The sequence below is a fragment of the Dreissena polymorpha genome, chromosome 1 (assembly GCF_020536995.1).
Source record: "Dreissena polymorpha isolate Duluth1 chromosome 1, UMN_Dpol_1.0, whole genome shotgun sequence".
Taxonomy (NCBI): domain Eukaryota; kingdom Metazoa; phylum Mollusca; class Bivalvia; order Myida; family Dreissenidae; genus Dreissena; species Dreissena polymorpha.
In genome coordinates, this window is record NC_068355.1 from 42,709,308 (window position 1) to 42,730,214 (window position 20,907).

General features: G+C 35.1%; 1 protein-coding gene across 3 annotated transcripts; it reads right to left on the reverse strand.

The window, feature by feature from the left end:
• Nucleotides 1-1,751: 1,751 nt before the first annotated feature.
• Nucleotides 1,752-20,751, reverse strand: LOC127878157 (transcription initiation factor TFIID subunit 1-like). Of its 3 annotated transcripts, none has more exons than XM_052424608.1 (3): nt 19,769-20,751; nt 13,365-14,323; nt 10,269-13,185 (listed from the first exon to the last, which is right to left on the reverse strand). In XM_052424608.1, exons 2-3 carry the CDS (start codon nt 14,275-14,277, stop codon nt 13,079-13,081), a joined length of 1,020 nt encoding a protein of 339 aa, XP_052280568.1. In that variant the 5' UTR covers nt 14,278-14,323; nt 19,769-20,751; the 3' UTR covers nt 10,269-13,078. The 3 variants fall into 2 exon arrangements, with proteins under 3 accessions (XP_052280576.1, XP_052280568.1, XP_052280587.1); XM_052424616.1 differs by lacking the exon at nt 10,269-13,185 and adding an exon at nt 1,752-2,746.
• Between the last annotated feature and the right edge of the window lie 156 nt (nt 20,752-20,907).

The following is a 20,907-nucleotide window of genomic DNA, read 5'->3' on the forward strand; positions in this document are numbered from 1 at the left end:
TCTACCGTACAAATTTGAAATATTTAAACGCGCATTCAACGCACAGACTTGTTTTAGTGGTTTGTCGGACATTGTTATATTATTCGATTTTTAATAGTATCGTGAATCATCGCGCTCATGCTTAATAAATTGGTCTCTATGGTGGAATATTTCTAATTAAATTGACCAAAACTGGTACTTATAATGCAGTTGTTGAAAATACATTAAGAACATATGATTGACATACCATAATACTATTGCCAAATATCTTCATGTAATATCTTTCTGATCAAAATGAACTTCATGTTCACATGTGTTTACGCGATAGCGTTTATATTATGATTTCTATTACTGACCGAAAACTGACCTTGATACCTTGCGGGTTGGAATACAATGCATTAAAGCGAGGTAACGATTCCTCTGATGGAACGGCTTGTTTAAAGCTTTTTACATTTACATGTTAAACGGTCAATTTCGAAAACAATTTAAAATATTTTCGCCAAACCGTATTTGAGGTTATTGAACAACAATACTTATATGATCTAAAATATACAAGTATATAGAATGCATAAGCATAGTAATTACTAAATATGAGAACACAGCCTTTAAGTACAACGCTCTGGCGCTGACAATCTTCTAAATATAAAGGGGTACACACAAACTGTATTGATGTCGAAAGTTGAGTGTGAAACTGCTCTATCTCTCAAGCCTTATTATTAGAGATAAAATTGTTTCATGCTGAACACGCAGTTAACACCGTTGCTAAACGCACAGTAGTATACCTTTTTATACCCTATGCTTCACAAAAAAAGAAAGTCGATTGAAGGACATATTAAGATAAATGTGAAAAATGTTTGTAAATTGCACGTTTTCTTCTCCGAAAACTTTCAGGCTTATCGGCGGGTAATTTTATATTCAAATTGATTGGTCGCTTACAAAGGTCAGCTAATGTGATAAGCTGGGTTGAGCAGCTACGTCGAAAAAGATATGAAAATGAAAAAAATCAATATGAAAAATTAACTACATGAACAAACAACACAAACATTTAACTGATGAATCCAAAAGATGTTGCAGAAATAAGGATGAGTCCTGAAACATAAAGGTCCATTTGTCACATAATCCATACTCTTTATAAAAACGCCTGCCCACTACTCTTACTCTGGTATCAAAAGGCCCATCTCCAAATGAGTGTGATATTTACACCCATTCCATGTATGATAATTTGTTTATGGATCAGTTGTAGAGAGAGAAATAGATGTTAAATAATGAATTACCTAAGAAAATTGTGGCACATTAAATTGGTTATTGGTTATTCATGCATTCACACAATAAAATAAAACATTTCATTTAAACCTATATTATAGTTTCCCAATTAAAACAAGAGCTCAGCGGTCGGAGACAAATGCCCCCCCTCCCCCAACAAGGCCTTGACACCCATTACTCAATCCTTTGATGACCCATCAAACAGAAACCAATTTAACACTTTATGTCAAAGTGACCTTTTTCATTGAACTGGTGACTCCAATTTCAATTTGGAAGTTTCAAACTAAGTGTTCGATTTGTTGATGAGTTATTAATTGGAATCGATTTTCACACTTATTGTGATAGTGACCTTGACCTTTGACATAGTAACCCCAATTCCAACAGAGGTCATCGACTGTCTAAGGCCAATGCACATGTTAAGTATCAAGTCAATCGGTCAATTCGTTAAAGAGTTATTGATTGGAAACAATTGTCCCACTTATTGTGATAGTTAGCTTGACCTTTGATCTAGTGACTCAAATTTCGATAGGGTTTATCCACTCTCCTAAGCCAATGCACATGAGAAGTATCAAGCCAATCGGTTAATTCGTTGACGAGTTGTAGATCAGCAACAAACTGGTCTACCTACAGACAGACATACCAACTGACCGAACGACCGACATCCAGCAAAACGGTATACCCCCTCTTCTTCAAAAGGGGCATACTACTGGTCATTATTATATTAACTGAGAGGTTTCGAACCTAGAAAACTAAAAACATCTTTGAGACATTACACAACAATCTGTATAATTAAAAACAAACAAACACATATATTCCTAAATAATTATGTCAATTATACCACAAACTAATAAACTTTTCAACTAGGGGTTGTACTGTCACAATGATTCCTTAAAAAATGCAAATCCGTAATGGATATTGGAACACAACAACAGCACCATAAAAATTAGACAGCATGAAGTATAACAAAGATAAAAAATCCTTAACAACTCTCAATCACAATCTTTGTTACGGGCATTTAATACGAAATTCACCAGTTCATCAATATTGAAGATAAGTCTAATAACTACCCATCATGTTTTGAACACCAGTATATCATCTCTGTCGAACATTCCCACAATGAGTGCAGCTCTGTGTTTACTGTAAAAGACAGATGTTGGAAATATTACACCATCCTTCTGTGTGACTACCTCTGCCAGTAGCTGTCTTCCTTCATTATCCACCTGGAATAACTTGTTGGAACAAAGTTCACATACCAGAACTTGACCAGAGTTTGTCACATGGAGCAAATTCGAGTGGTAATCAGAAGTATCAAAGAATTCACCACTTTGAAAAATATCTAGTTTGTTGATCATTGTTCCATCCGTGGACAATGTGACCAATGTGTTCCCATAGCGAACTTATAGCTTGGTCCCATCTGGGCTGATAGCACAGAAATCTACTTCAAACCATATCATTTCCAGTTCGTTGAGCACCACTGCATAATTGTAGATAACACGTTCTACCTCTGTAAGAAAAAATACAAAATAAAAATACTAAATGGAATCTTGATTGAAACGTATAAGAATCATTAAAAAGTACCCAAGAGTTCTCAGGTCTACAATCCTGAGCTGCATGCACAATACTTTAATACGTTAAAGAACTTTTGTGAAACAAATATGTAAAACATGAACACCTAATCTTTACCTAAACATCGTCCATTTTTCTCGTAAATCGTGATCCCCAGTCTCCCACCAACAGTATAGCGGTATATTGCCGAACCTAATGTGATATACAAGATGCCCCGATGATAAGCAATACTTTTACATTCATGTTCTAGCTTCAGTTTTGTATCCTGCACCAGCTTACCAAAATCGGTTACTCGGATGTAGTGAACCTCATTGTTGTCCACAGCAACAGCGACCAGACTGGAGTCAATGCTGCACATGGACATTGGTTTGCTAGTAAACTTATAGTGGGTCAGCACCTTAAAGTCAGTATCCAGCAACTTTGCTTCCACATTAGCTTCGTCTATAACGAGTAGATCCCCAGAATCTGTCTCACAAATTTGTGATATACGGCATTTAGAAAAGTTTCTCCACCTTATCATATTATACTTAAATATATGCCCTGTTAATTTTAGGATTTCATTTGGATTTATCAACTTTCCAAAAGATGACATAGAGAAAATGCGCTCAATTGATGAATCTGGAATGAATTTAATTATTGGTATTCTGTTCGAAACCATTTGTGACTTCACTAATTTAATCTCAGATGACTTTTCTAAACATTTCCTGTACACTATTAATTTTAAGGTTTCTGTATTTTTATCAATCTTCTGGATTTCATTCTGGATATTTTCTAATCGAATACTTACTTCACATCAACAAAACCTAAAGCATAGAGCATTATTTTACATTAATGTGATATAAAATCGCAACCTTGTACATTTCAACATGTTTTTTTGATGTTTATAATCAAGTTCCCTTTTCGTGGCTGAATAAGGAAAAAAGTAAAGGTTATATATTTAACATACTTATTGCAATACATACCTACTTAGGTTTAAGTAAAGATAATCCAGTTCCTTATTAAGTTTAAAAAAGGAATACGTAACTGGTTCCTTATTCCTTATTCGAATCGATTACGGGCCTGGAATCAACCCCGGACACCCGATATGATTTGAAAAAAGTTGGACGTGCTTGGAAAAGTTTCCGATAAATTTTGCTGAATTTCGGTAGGGTAAGTAAATCCTTATTCAGAAGCCTGTATTTCAGACAATCACTTTTGGATATGTTATTTTTAGATGTTGTGTGTGTTATTTAAGCTTGATTATGTTATAGGGATATGTTCTGTCACGTTTCTATTGGATATTATTATTTGACGATAAACGCTGAAAACAAGTTTCATGAAGACGATAATAAGACACTGGCATTTTCTCACTCAAACAGAAATTTACAGCAACCAAACATTACAAATTGGCATAGATAATGATGGATATATGTAAGTTAGAAATAAAAAATATATTGCAATATATTTCTACCTAGTTGTATTTAATGATAACACGGTTCTTTATTCGGTTTGAATAAAGAACTGGTTCCTTATTCGTTTTTCAACTCGAATAATGAACTGGCATTTTCTTACTAAAAATAAATTGATATGAACCACAGAGACCAATATATAAATGAATATCATTGTTAATGTAGGTTGGGGTATCAAAATGATTAATTGCATTACACCTCTACTAAGTTTAAATAATCAAAACCTATTTCCTTATTCGGTTTGAAAAAAGAATAAGGAACTGGTTCCGGATTCCTTATTCAAAACGAATATGGAACCGACACTTAATTACACACACAAAACCAAAGAGATTCAAATGTCTATCTTGACAGCTTCAACACATTTAATACAATTTGGAGAAATCAAGCTCAATCCATAAAGTTGACAGATGTGCATTTATTGCTCTAACAGCAATACAAGTTTACGACCACTGCGTTACAGAATATTTGTTAGAGAAGACCATCGGTGTACAAAGTTAAATTTTGCTCTTCGCACCAGTACGTCATCGTTAAAGTGACTTCTTCAACTATCGCTAGTGGCAACTGAATGCGAGGTAAATAAATGTCTTTAACCAACACAATATCATAAACGTGTATGTTTCGACGTCGCTCATGCCACTTTTGTCTCCGAGCAATTTGAAAAATATATTCGCTTTTCCACCATGTCTAGAACTGTTCGAGAAGGTGTTGCACCCTTCTCCAAAGTTTCTAAAGAGAGAGGTCTTCCTTAACAAAATTGCCAGGGGGGAGGCTCATGCATATGCGATTTTGTATTTAGAGTGTGATTGGATGTCAGTGGCTCAACGACATCTGGATTGTCTATTTTACTAATACAGTACTTTGCGAAGTGGACATGGTGTCCGTCCCACTATAGGAGCGTTCTTTAGGTCTCCAAAGACACCAAGTTCTGGTTCTACTTAGGAAACTGACTCGAGAGCCTTCAACCGTAGAGTAAAAGCTAGAAACTTCGACCATCAGATATATTTCGGACAACATTGTCGTCAGTAAGACATCTTTGACGTGCATACTGCACCGTAAGCAGCGGCCCGTCGCCTCTAGGTGACTGGAAAGTTTCATCGAGATGCCTTTGTATTTTGATTTTGAATTAAAAAAAAAAATGCGTAAATAAGTTGTAATTGAGTGTTTCAAAATGAAAAAGATCACTGAAAACGCGTTTTCTCGATCTTGGATGCCAATGTTATGTCCGGCGACCTTCAACATTTGCGCATGATAAAAGGTCGCGGGAAACGAAGAAATGGCGTTGGTCTATTTAATAACCAGTCCTTTTTCGAAGTTATAGCAACTGTTTACCTTTTCCTTATTCAGTAGCCAAAAAGGGAACTAGGTAATCATTTTAATAAACTAAGTAGATATGTACTGCAATAAATATTTTGGTACCCAACCTATATTTACAATGATTTAGATTCATTGATTGGTATCTGTACTTCATATATATTATTTTTGTATTTATTAAGAAAATCCCTGTTCTTTATTCGAGTGAATAAGGAATACGGAACCAGATCCTTATTTCTTTTTTCAATGGGAGAAAGGAACTGATTTATTCGAATAATGAACTGGAGTACCATAAAATAAAACTAGGTCGAAATGTATTGCAATAAGTATTTTTAAATTTCCAACTTACATATACCATGACTACCATTGACATTTAGTAATGTTTGGTTACTGTAAATGTATGTGTGAGAGAGAAAATGTCAGTTTTTTATTATGGTGTTCATAATACGTGTTTTCAGCGTTTATCGCCAAAATAAAATTATTCTGTAGAAATGTTACAGAACATTTTCATATAACATAATCAAGCTTAAATAACACACACACATATCTAAAACATAAAATAAAGTTCGTCCGAAATACAGGCTTTTAAATAAGGAACTAACTTTACACCATTTCCATATTAAGAGACCATAATTTCCGATACTTAAATTCGGATAATTCTCGTAAAGCGCAGCTTTATAATCGTTATTTTTGCGAAGCTTCAAATAAGATTTTTTATTCATATATCTGCTACAGTTATTATAGTTTTATCTGACCCTAACCTCTGGAGAAGACTATCTGACAGCTGAATACTATACATGTTTTAGCTATCCCTTTCCGTTGTCATACGAAAACTGTCACGAGGGGTTATGAATAAAGATGCAAAGCGATTTCAATGCGTAACTATGATAGGAAGACCGCACCGGAAGCAGCGATCCAGGTGCCTCAAGGAGACTTTAATGTTTAATCAAGATGCCTCAATATTTTATTTTATTATATAATTTAAACACCTGCACGCAAACTGGCTAAAATAGCGTGTTTTCTTCATAGATTTAATTAAGTGAGAATACGCGTTTTCTCGCCCATGCACGCCAACGGTACATCCATTGAACTTCAACCTCGGTACACGATTATTGATCGTAGGATCTAAAAAACGGCTCTGACCTCGACGATATAAGTCTTTCGCCGATCTTAGTGTAACAGTTTCGCTCAGTTTTCGTACAGAATGCCAATATTTCGCACAGAACTGTCGTCAGTGCAACGTCACTGACGTCACCATAAAGACAAGACTGTATGGCAAGCGGTTCGTTGCATAATCCCAAGAAACTAGGTTTTTCATGAGAACCTAGGTTCTCTTTCTGAGAACCTAGGTTCTTACCAGAACTTATGATCCTCAATGAAATCTTGGGTTCTCATGAAAACTTAGGATATCCGAGAGAACGACGCGAAAAGCTGTCGAGAACCTAGGTTCTCATGAAAAACCTAGTTTCTCATGAGAACCTAAGTTCTATGTGTCTATTTGCGTCGTCTCGCCGAGAACTAAGATTTTCTAATGAGAACCTATGTTCTCATGAAAAACCTAGTTTCTCATGAGAACCTAGGTTCTCGAGCGTCGACTAAGGTTTTCAAATGAGAACCTAGGTTCTCATGAAAAACCTTGTTTATCATGAGAACCTAGGTTCTCATGAAAAACCTGGTTTCTTGGGATTTCATAAACCTAGTTTCTCATGAGAACCTAGGTTCTCGTGAAAAACCTGGTTTCTTGGGATTGCATAAACCTAGTTTCTCATGAGAACCTAGTTTCTCATGAAAAACAACGTTTCTCATGAGAACCTAGCTTCTCATGAAAAAACTGGTTTCTTGGTATTTCATAAAACTAGTATTTCATGAGAACCTAGGCTCTCATGAGAAACCTGGTTTCTTGAGATTGCATAAACCTAGTTTCTCATGAGAACCTATGTTCTCATGAAAAACCTAGGATGTCATTTAAAACCTGGTTTCTTAAGACTATACAACAAGCATAAGACGTCGGTGACCGCCTCTTGTTCATATGTACAACGTTTTCCGTACATGTGTGTTCTTGAGGAATGAAATTAATAAAGTAATCGGTCTACATTGGTCTGAAAAATTAAACTGTTTGTGAAATACATCTTAAATTGTAAATATTATTTAGACTAAAAATTGAAACAAATTCATATCAATCGTTACAAAATTCATTGTTACCGCATTAAATAAGTTTCAGATATTCAGTTTCCTTGTTCGGGCTTCAAACGACTGTACGGTACAGTATTGGGCTATTTTTAGTTTTCTATTTTACGTATGTATGTGATATTTTAAGCAATCATTATGGTATAAATAGAAATTTAATCTCTATTGATAATGTGTAATAATGTATTATTCAATCTTAAGATATCGGCACACACTGCAAGAAAAACTTATGCACTAAAGACTTTGCAAACATATGTCAATAACTTGAGATATCTGCAAAAATAAAGTTCTTAACAGCGTGTTTTCATTCTGTCCAGCCCGTGTGTAATAATGTGTGAACCCCATTGATCCTGTACCCTGAATAATATGTGTCCCGTATTCCAAACGAGCAAGTTTACGCCGTCCGACGCGTAATTCTGTGAACCAAGGTTCTTATGAGAACTATGGTTCCCAAATGAAGCCACGGATTTAGTATTACAGATGAGAACTTAAGTTCTCGTCATGAGAACTATGGTTTTCACTTTGTAGTTCTGGGAACCTAGGTTCTCATGAGAACTATGGTTCCCAAATGAAAACCACGGTTATGGCAAGCGGTTCGACGCATAATCCCAAAAAACTAGGTTTTTAATGAGAACCTAGGTTTTCATTCTGAAAACCTAGGTTCTTACCAGAACCTTGGTTTTCAAATAAGAACCTAGGCTATCGCCGTTTGATGCACATTTCATGATCACTTGGGTTCTGGTGAAAACCTAGGATATCGAATTAAAACTTGGGTTCTGGAAGCCATGTGCAATCTTCAAGCGAGAACCTAGGTTCTCAGAACGAGAACCTAGGTTCTCATAAAAAACCTAGTTTCTTGGGATTATGCGTCGAACCGCTTGCCATAAGACTGCACCGGAAGCAGCAGCCAAGATATCGTTAGAAGACTAGAAAGTTCCGTCGAGTTGCCACTGTATTATATTGTCCAATTAAAAACCAAAAATCGTATACTGCTCAAATTAAGGGTTTTAATAACTTTTTATTAAAACCGTTTTTATCGTCGATCCTGTTTTTTCGCTATTTGATGCAAACGGTACATCCGGCGACCTTCAACATTTGCCCACGATCAAAGGTCGTGGGAACCGAAACAATGGCGCTTGTTTCGGTGGTAACCCGTCTTATTTGTCAGAAGTAAGTGCAACTGGCTACTTTTTACTTATTCAGTCGCGGAAAAGAAACTTGGTTATCAATTAAATAAAACCACCATATATAGACATTTACTGCAATACATATTGTGATACTCAACGTACATGTACAATTATTTTCATTGATTTATTGGTCGTTTGGTTCTTTTTAATTATTTGTTAAGTAAGAAAATGCCTTATTAGAATTGAATAAGGAATAAGGAACCAGCTCCTTTTTTCTTATTCAGACCGAATAAGGAACTGGATTATCATTAAGTAATACTGAGTAGAAAAGAACTGCAATTAATATATTTGATACCCAACCTACATTAGAAACGATTTTCGTTTAATCAATAGTCTTTTTGGCTATTTAAATTTATTTGTATAATATTAAAATGTCAGTTCCTTTTTACGATTTGAATAAGGAATAAGAAACCAGTTCTTTATAACTTTTAAAAACCGAATAAGGAACTGGGTTATCATTTAAAAAAACCAAGTTAGAATGTACCGAAATACATGGTTTTGATATCCACTTACATTTATAATGATTTTAATTGATTTATGTGTCTCTTTTGGTTCATTATAATTTATTTTTGGTAAGAAAATGCCAGTTTTCCTTATTCGATTTAAATGATGAATAAAAAACCATTTTATTATTCCTTAATCAACTCGAATCAGGAACTAAGTCATCATTAAGTTAAATTAAGTAAAAATGTATTGAAGTAAATATTGTATATGTTTTACCTATAAATACAATTATGTTCATTTATATGTGGTACACTTTGGATCAATTTCATTGATGTTTAAGTAAGAAAATGCCAGTTCCTTATTTGGCTTGAATAAGGAATAAGGAACTGTTTCCCTTTTCTTTATTCAGTCGCGAGAAAGGAATTGGATTGTAAATAAAAACGAACATATTAAAATGTACTAAATTGCATTTTTATATTACATTAATGTAAAATTATGGTATAGGCTTTCGGTTTTGTTGATGTGATTAAGCATTCAAAGTAGAAGATGCCGGTTCGGTTTAAACAAGATGTATGCAAGCGCGAATAGTTAACGTAAATGTGTAACGTAATACATAGAGTAAATATAAGAGATAGTTTGTTTTGATTTACTTAAGAATTGTATGCATGATTTTCTAAAAAACGTAGTATCAAATATGTGAACTTGAATAAGGAATGAGGAACTGTTCATTATCCTTATTCGAAAAAAGAATAAGGAACAAGGAAAAGGGAACCAACTTACTCTCCATAAATTTCGAATCAGATGTCAGAATGTTATCATTTTCAAGTTGAAACTAAAACAAAATATATCTATGAGATCAAAGAAAGCGAATGCCTATTTTATGCGCAGTTCTTATCTGCACCACACGCGAATCAATTACGGGTTGTTGAGCTAGATTTCGTGGCTTATTTCCCTTTATTAGATATTATAATCAGATATATATATTAACAGAACAGAAAAACAGAAGAATAATGAAAATACATGAAAGCATATAGGTCAGCGGGCAGCACACAAATCTACCGTACAAATTTGAAATATTTAAACGCGCATTCAACGAACAGACTTGTTTTAGTGGTTTGTCGGACATTGTTATATTATTCGATTTTTAATAGTATCGTGAATCATCGCGCTCATGCTTAATAAATTGGTCTCTATGGTGGAATATTTCTAATTAAATTGACCAAAACTGGTACTTATAATGCAGTTGTTGAAAATACATTAAGAACATATGATTGACATACCATAATACTATTGCCAAATATCTTCATGTAATATCTTTCTGATCAAAATGAACTTCATGTTCACATGTGTTTACGCGATAGCGTTTATATTATGATTTCTATTACTGACCGAAAACTGACCTTGATACCTTGCGGGTTGGAATACAATGCATTAAAGCGAGGTAACGAGTCCACTGATGGAACGGCTTGTTTAAAGCTTTTTACATTTACATGTTAAACGGTCAATTTCGAAAACAATTTAAAATATTTTCGCCAAACCGTATTTGAGGTTATTGAACAACAATACTTATATGATCTAAAATATACAAGTATATAGAATGCATAAGCATAGTAATTACTAAATATGAGAACACAGCCTTTAAGTACAACGCTCTGGCGCTGACAATCTTCTAAATATAAAGGGGTACACACAAACTGTATTGATGTCGAAAGTTGAGTGTGAAACTGCTCTATCTCTCAAGCCTTATTATTAGAGATAAAATTGTTTCATGCTGAACACGCAGTTAACACCGTTGCTAAACGCACAGTAGTATACCTTTTCATACCCTATGCTTCACAAAAAAAGAAAGTCGATTGAAGGACATATTAAGATAAATGTGAAAAATGTTTGTAAATTGCACGTTTTCTTCTCCGAAAACTTTCAGGCTTATCGGCGGGTAATTTTATATTCAAATTGATTGGTCGCTTACAAAGGTCAGCTAATGTGATAAGCTGGGTTGAGCAGCTACGTCGAAAAAGATATGAAAATGAAAAAAATCAATATGAAAAATTAACTACATGAACAAACAACACAAACATTTAACTGATGAATCCAAAAGATGTTGCAGAAATAAGGATGAGTCCTGAAACATAAAGGTCCATTTGTCACATAATCCATACTCTTTATAAAAACGCCTGCCCACTACTCTTACTCTGGTATCAAAAGGCCCATCTCCAAATGAGTGTGATATTTACACCCATTCCATGTATGATAATTTGTTTATGGATCAGTTGTAGAGAGAGAAATAGATGTTAAATAATGAATTACCTAAGAAAATTGTGGCACATTAAATTGGTTATTGGTTATTCATGCATTCACACAATAAAATAAAACATTTCATTTAAACCTATATTATAGTTTCCCAATTAAAACAAGAGCTCAGCGGTCGGAGACAAATGCCCCCCCTCCCCCAACAAGGCCTTGACACCCATTACTCAATCCTTTGATGACCCATCAAACAGAAACCAATTTAACACTTTATGTCAAAGTGACCTTTTTCATTGAACTGGTGACTCCAATTTCAATTTGGAAGTTTCAAACTAAGTGTTCGATTTGTTGATGAGTTATTAATTGGAATCGATTTTCACACTTATTGTGATAGTGACCTTGACCTTTGACATAGTAACCCCAATTCCAACAGAGGTCATCGACTGTCTAAGGCCAATGCACATGTTAAGTATCAAGTCAATCGGTCAATTCGTTAAAGAGTTATTGATTGGAAACAATTTTCCCACTTATTGTGATAGTTAGCTTGACCTTTGATCTAGTGACTCAAATTTCGATAGGGTTTATCCACTCTCCTAAGCCAATGCACATGAGAAGTATCAAGCCAATCGGTTAATTCGTTGACGAGTTGTAGATCAGCAACAAACTGGTCTACCTACAGACAGACATACCAACTGACCGAACGACCGACATCCAGCAAAACGGTATACCCCCTCTTCTTCAAAAGGGGCATACTACTGGTCATTATTATATTAACCGAGAGGTTTCGAACCTAGAAAACTAAAAACATCTTTGAGACATTACACAACAATCTGTATAATTAAAAACAAACAAACACATATATTCCTAAATAATTATGTCAATTATACCACAAACTAATAAACTTTTCAACTAGGGGTTGTACTGTCACAATGATTCCTTAAAAAATGCAAATCCGTAATGGATATTGGAACACAACAACAGCACCATAAAAATTAGACAGCATGAAGTATAACAAAGATAAAAAATCCTTAACAACTCTCAATCACAATCTTTGTTACGGGCATTTAATACGAAATTCACCAGTTCATCAATATTGAAGATAAGTCTAATAACTACCCATCATGTTTTGAACACCAGTATATCATCTCTGTCGAACATTCCCACAATGAGTGCAGCTCTGTGTTTACTGTGAAAGACAGATGTTGGAAATATTACACCATCCTTCTGTGTGACTACCTCTGCCAGTAGCTGTCTTCCTTCATTATCCACCTGGAATAACTTGTTGGAACAAAGTTCACATACCAGAACTTGACCAGAGTTTGTCACATGGAGCAAATTCGAGTGGTAATCAGAAGTATCAAAGAATTCACCACTTTGAAAAATATCTAGTTTGTTGATCATTGTTCCATCCGTGGACAATGTGACCAATGTGTTCCCATAGCGAACTTATAGCTTGGTCCCATCTGGGCTGATAGCACAGAAATCTACTTCAAACCATATCATTTCCAGTTCGTTGAGCACCACTGCATAATTGTAGATAACACGTTCTACCTCTGTAAGAAAAAATACAAAATAAAAATACTAAATGGAATCTTGATTGAAACGTATAAGAATCATTAAAAAGTACCCAAGAGTTCTCAGGTCTACAATCCTGAGCTGCATGCACAATACTTTAATACGTTAAAGAACTTTTGTGAAACAAATATGTAAAACATGAACACCTAATCTTTACCTAAACATCGTCCATTTTTCTCGTAAATCGTGATCCCCAGTCTCCCACCAACAGTATAGCGGTATATTGCCGAACCTGATGTGATATACAAGATGCCCCGATGATAAGCAATACTTTTACATTCATGTTCTAGCTTCAGTTTTGTATCCTGCACCAGCTTACCAAAATCGGTTACTCGGATGTAGTGAACCTCATTGTTGTCCACAGCAACAGCGACCAGACTGGAGTCAATGCTGCACATGGACATTGGTTTGCTAGTAAACTTATAGTGGGTCAGCACCTTAAAGTCAGTATCCAGCAACTTTGCTTCCACATTAGCTTCGTCTATAACGAGTAGATCCCCAGAATCTGTCTCACAAATTTGTGATATACGGCACTTAGAAAAGTTTCTCCACCTTATCATATTATACTTAAATATATGCCCTGTTAATTTTAGGATTTCATTTGGATTTATCAACTTTCCAAAAGATGACATAGAGAAAATGCGCTCAATTGATGAATCTGGAATGAATTTAATTATTGGTATTCTGTTCGAAACCATTTGTGACTTCACTAATTTAATCTCAGATGACTTTTCTAAACATTTCCTGTACACTATTAATTTTAAGGTTTCTGTATTTTTATCAATCTTCTGGATTTCATTCTGGATATTTTGGATCATGGAAAGTGCATCGATGCATCTATCAATATCATCTCGGAGTGGAGCTTTAAGTGTTTCCAGAAGGGTGTTTTGTTCTTTTGTAGTATCACTTTCCAGCTGATCTAAAGTATCATTTAATTTCTTGCGTAAAGTGTTGATTTTATCAAGTTGGTCTTCAAAAGGCATTTTGAGGCGCTCAGCATTACCTTCAAAGTCTTTCTTTTTCTGATTCATCTTCTCAGTAAGCTTTGTGAAGTCCCCAGTCTGTTGCATTGTTTTAACCTTTTCGTCAATCAGAACCACGCGTTCAGAACATTATCTGTGAACCAAAATACAGGACATATACACAATTTTTTTTTTTTAATGATTCATTCTTTTCCGTTCGCAATAGAGTTGATACTGAAAATCAGTTCTGTCTTATTAAAACAACATGAATAAGTGTATATGATATGCATCTTACAAGTAGTTAGAATTGACATATTGGAAAAATTGTTCAAGTGTGACCATCATGATGGCCAATGTGGCACAAGCATATTCATTTCCAGAGCAAGAATGATTTAAACTAATGGATGACGCCAAATAATACATTTTATGGATGCATAACTTCACAATATTTCGTCCGGACACAAAAAATTATCTATTAATAATCGAAGGTCAATAACTACCTGACAAGGGCATGATTTGAAATAACTTACTCATAAAATGTTACAAACCATATACCAAACATATAGGCTATGAAATTTCATAGAAGAATGCTTTTCAAAGTTCAACCTTTATACATATAGGGTAACAATTAAGCCCAAAGGCAGGGTCAATTTTTACCCAAGGGGCAGCAAGATAAGTATTGATGCAAAGCATCAAAGGGCGTCGGGAATTTCAGTGTAAAAGGCACTCAATGAAGTTACATGGAACGATTTTTTTTCTACTGTAAATATTAATATATTGGCCGATTATTTTAAACAAAATAGAAACAAGAAATATCTTTAAAAAGATTTACGGCGTTGATTGTGGTTGGAGTTTATGGAAGGTAAAGATTTAAATGAATGAGATCAAGAATAGCTAATATCTTTTTCTGTGCAGTTTTTTAGCTGCATCAAACGGCTTATTTTACGTTATTACATATTGCTGGTCATAAACCTATAGATACAAAACAGAAAACCAAAGTCAACCGGCCACACGCGAAGTCTCCGTACATATTTTAAATATGTATACGCGCGTTCTTCGAACAAACCTGTTTGAGTGGTTTATCGGGCATTGCTACGTGTATTTGATTCGATTATTAACAGTATCGAGAATCATCGCGCTCATACTTAATACATTAGTCATATGATGCAATAATACATTAGTAAATATGATGGAATAATTCTTGTTAATTAATTAAAAATAATATTTATCATGTTATTGTTGAAAACACATTAAGAATCTATTATTGACATGCCATAAAATAATATCGCTGGATATCTTCATTGACCATCTTTCTGGTAAAGAAAATTCCAGTTCACCTAGTTCACGCTATATATAACTATTATGTTACTGACCGCGAACTCCGATCAGCACATATGGACCTGTATATAAACTCTGACATTCAAACACACTAACCGCGAACCGACCCCTTATACCTCGCGTGTTGCATTAAAGTGAGGCATCGCTTCCACTGCTCTTTATACTTTTACATATAACATGTTGACAGGAATATGGAAGTCAGTACTAAATATGAGAACATGGTCTTTAAGTACACAACGTTCTCGCGCGGGAAATCCTCTGAATATAAAAGGTGCACGCACAAACTGTATTGATGTCGAGATTGAGTGTAAAACTGTTATATCTATTAAGCCCTTTAATTAGAGATAAAACTGTTTCATGCTGAACACGCAGTAAAACAGTGTTACAAAGACGCGGACATGTTTCCAATGTTCTAGTGGTATTATCAAATCAGCCAATACAGTCAATGAAGTGTATTCATCTGTACTTGGCCGCGGGAAGTTTTATTTGAAATCTATTGGACGCTAACAAAGGTCAGGCTAAGGTGAAAAGCTGGCGTATACAGCTAACGCCGAAAAAATACTGGTATAACCATTATCTATGATTTTGTGTTATAACCCCCAAATAACCATTATCTATGATGTTGTGTTATAACCCCCAAATAACCATTATCTATGATTTTGTGTTGTAACCCCTAAATATTTCATAATTCATTTTATTTACATTGGTTTCCTTTTTTACTGGCATCCGTGTGCAGTTTTTATTAATGGAACAGCACTGTGTAGGTTTTAAAAAATCTGCTTCATCTTGTAAGCGTAATTATATATTTTTCTCAACTTCAAGGGGAGATGATTCTGAACTTATTCTTACGTTGCTCATTTACGATAGGGGTTGAGTACTCATTGATATGAAAACACTGTAAAAGTTTTAATGTGTTTACGAACCCCACACCCTCTCATACATATATTTCATGGGCATAATAAAACCAAAAAATGGTTACAATAAAACAGCATATTTATTTAAACTAAAATGTCTACATCAAAACAAAAAGTTACCATAGAACACAAATAAAATAATTTGATTCTACTGGGGCTCGAACCTTGGGCCTCTCACATGTGAAGCGAGCGTGTAACCACTACACTAAGGAACCGCTTGAAAAATCACCTTCTAACTAAGATATTAATAAGCTATTAATAGTTCGTTTAAATGTAAACCCGGAAGTTTAAACGCTGGATAGTGAGCGGGGTTAAAGGTCCATACCAAAGGGTTTATACCACTGGCAAGATACGGGTCAGACCTGCGGCCTTCTATATGTGGTTCTTAAAAAAACCTGTAGAAGGACTTGATAGTAATGAGACTGGGGTGCTGTGATGGTGCTCCTCATTGATAAGCGGCTGCTTCCTTTATCAAGACTCATTATTTCAATTAATAATACGTGCCGCGCTTCGCTTTATTAGTAACTAGGTGGTTGCTAGGATAGTTGAACAAAGAAGTTTTGTTTTTATACAAAACCAGAAAGTTTCACCGGTTCGCGTATTTGCCCAGTCCCTGTGATCTTTTATTATTGTTCAGTCCCTGTGATCAGTTATGAATTAAAAGAATTAGCTTTGCATTATTGGCAATAAATGTTGTAGTAAATGTAATAGGCACAAATGCAGTACTTGTTTACACTAATTTACACAAAAAATCACCACTGTGCAAGATATTCTGACAACAAAAATATATATATATTGATCCGTAAAATAACTTCTCCTCCCATAAGCGAAATAAAAACGTATTACATACTAGTCGCCGCACTTCAGTGCGATGCCAATTATGGAAAACCTGTGTGTAGAGGATCACTATACCATTTTATAGAAAATATTTAACGCCATACCCATGATGATTTTGATTCAACTGAGATTTCGGTATTTTCTTATTAAATCTAGTTTTAGAATAGAGCATATTCTTGCAATTTGAACATTCAAAAATGCTTTAATATTGAGTCAAACTTGAGATTTACCACCTCTATATGTATCATTCTTCATCTAATACCTTTTCTTACTGACATACTTCAGTGGTAGCCTTTATACATTCATACGCAGGTCATTGTTTCTTGGTCCTAAGTCTATTTGATATTCGTGAGTCTAAGAATGAGTTGGTGAATACGGGTCCATATCACTTTGAACGAATTAAAAAAAAAACAGAAAAAAAGATCATTCCTGTGAAGTGTCATTGAAATCGGCCAAGAACTGATTTTAAAAAGGTTACTGACGCACCAACTGACGGATGATAGATGGTACTTATCCTTAAAGCTACCTGTAACCCATGCGCACAATGCACTCAGGGAGATTAAAATTTTAATAATAAACTGAATTGTCTTTCGTTCATTTAGTTCAAGCACTAACATCAACTGTATAATACATATATAATTGTAAGTACATAAACCAGATCTAGTGCGTTTTCAGTTGACGAAGGAGAAGTGTGCAAAAATGATAGAAACTTTTACTTCTACATTGATTAATACTTCCACTTCTATCCCTCTTGCTACACTTTTCATTAAGAACGGTTATTGAATAATTGGCAAATCATTTGAATAAAAACAATTGAAACGTTCCAGAACAAATCGATATTGACATGGCACTTCGGAGAACCTTCTGCCAAATGCCTTAATGTTGGATGCAACACGAGCGACTTCCGTTGGAAACAGAAAGAAAGCAGATTTCCCACAAAGGCCGCGAGTGAAAGAATTATTACTCAGGTATACGCTTGGCATATATGCCGACGTTGCACTTGCAGAATTAATGTAGCAGTCTATTCTTGACCCCCATGACAAGAGAAGAATGGAATGAGCTTGTACATCAGTAACCTTTTGATTATTATTTATTTATCAGCTTGAAATTTCAAATAGGAGTTTAAACCTCAACCTGTGTCTAGTGTGCAGCTCTTGTATGTGACATGTTGATTATCTTTTCAGTAGAAAACTCTGCTTTGCATCATGATTACTGTTAGTTATCACTCCTGCATTTTTATAAAAACTCTGCTTTGCATCATAATAACCGTTAGTTATCACTCCTGCATTTTTATAAAAACTGCTTTGCATCATGATAACCGTTAGTTATCACTCCTGCATTTTAATAGTTTGGGAATCGGTTCACCATTTCCTGATAATTGTTTTGGCAACTGCATAAATAATTCCACGGAATCGAAAAGGTTCATTAATCAATTTATTTATTCATTTTGTGATTTTCTGGTTAAGATTTTTGTGTGATAAAATCATTCATTAAGATTGATTTAATGCTTCAAGTTTACAAACATATTTGTAACATCTTGTTTTTAATGTATATGATTCAACAATTTACAACTATTTTTAAAATAATAGTACAAGAAAACTATTCCAAGTTTTTCCATCGAGGTTCTCAATCTTACGGGGATATGTTAAAGTCAATAGTACTAAAATACACACAACTAAAATTGCATCATCGGTTCCAGGCAATGTGAAATAAGCAGTACAATGATCTTTAACTTGTAACAAGAAGTCGCCCGTTCGTATGTTTTAAGATTCATAGAGGTATTGTTATCAACAATAATGATATATCATTGAATGCTCTCTGTTGACAATCTTGAGTGCTTCACTGATTGTGATATTAAATTAGAATCCCACTTGAACACTATCTTGATTTTTGTCAAACTGCCCTTATGGCTCCCAAATTAATCCCAAAAAGACGACTCTTGTTGTAGTAAGAAACAGCGGCCCGCTTCGATGATACAAGCATTGTCTGCATGATTATAAACTAACACATGTAACGTCTGAATATAAAAACAAGTTTTGTACACCATATTTAAAATGGATTAAAGCTAAACAAAAACAATACGGCTCAGGCCGCAAAAACTATCTTTGCTTCAAAGTACTATCAGATAACTTTTGGTTACTTGTCATATACTGGGTATTCTTAGTTATTTTATTCCTTCGTCAAACTTCACAGAAGTATGGATCATACATATACAAAATCCAATTTTTAGATATTTTTAAGCAAGTACAAAATTTCAATTTGGACAGACTTACGAAAGGACAAATGGCATGTCTGCACACACATGCACTCTCCACAAGTAGGTTTGACATAATGCTCGTAAAGGTATTTTATATTTACACTTAATAAAATTTAAAACATATATGAAAATGTTATTGCATTTTTGAGCGGAATTATAAGCCACTACAAACTATTCAAAATAATTAGACAACCATACACACACATGGAACAAAATTTTCCAAGGGGTGCAAAGGAATAGTGTAGTTACTTACTTATAACTGCTTACAAGACACCTAGAACATATCAGCACATAATGGTCATCGCAAAACAAGTCCAGTTTATGATCCTTGAGATTCTGGCATTGTTCTGCTGTATCCAATGTTGTAGATCCTTTGTGCACTTTTGAACTTAAGTCAGACGCTTGGTGTTGTGATGAACTGAAATCAGACGCTTGGTGCTGTGATGAACTGTAGTCAGACGCTTGGTGCTGTGATGAACTTATGTTAGACGCTTGGTGCTGTGATGAACTGAAGTCGGACGCTTTGTGCTGTGATAAACTTAAGTCAGACGCTTTGTGCTGTGATGAACTGAAGTAAGACGCTTGGTGCTGTGGTGAACTGAAGTCGGACGCTTGGTGCTGTGATAAACTAAAGTCAGGCGCTTGGTTCTGTGATGAACTGAAATCGGACGCTTGGTGCTGTGATGAACTGAAGTCGGACGCTTGGTGCTGTGATGATCTGAAGTCAGACGCCTGGTGCTGTGATGAAATGAAGTCGGACGCTTGGTGCTGTGATGAACTGAAGTCAGACGCTTGGTGCTGTGATGAACTGAAATCCGACGCTTGGTGCTGTGATGAACTGAAGTCGGACGCTTGGTGCTGTGATGATCTGAAGTCAGACGATTGGTGCTGTGATGAACTGAAGTCGGACGATTGGTGCTGTGATGATCTGAAGTCAGACGCTTGGTGCTGTGATGATCTGAAGTCAGACGCTTGGTGCTGTGATGATCTGCAGTCAGACGCTTGGTGCAGTGATGAACTGAGCTCAGAAACATGGCGCTGTGCTGAACTCAAGCCACATGATTTTTGCTGTGATAAACTTCCTCCACTCGCCATTTTGTTTCAGTAAGAGGAACGTTTAATTACACAAAAACAGCTTTCGTTTATTTCGTAGTACTAAGTTTAACTTAAAATATTGGCTGCACTGAAAAAGAAATTCAAAAGTGTTAAAAACGACTTTTTACCAGTGCGAGGAAGTCGAATATGGCAGTCACGCGTAATCATAAAATAAAATGATAGGAGCTATCACAGGACAACACGCTGAACTATTGTTTACAGTATCTATTACAGATAGACAGAGCTTAAATGTGCTGCAATACACAGCTGGGTGATAACAATGACTTCAACAAGTTT

What these genes read in the sequence shown, in the direction of transcription:
- LOC127878157 (XM_052424616.1), bottom strand. Translation starts at nt 14,277, where the DNA reads ATGCAACAGACTGGGGACTTCACAAAGCTTACTGAGAAGATGAATCAG. An exon ending in GAAAAATGGACGATGTTTAG is followed by an intron (nt 2,747 to 13,364) that starts GTAAAGATTAGG and finishes TTTTTCTTACAG; the next exon opens with AGGTAGAACGTGTTATCTAC.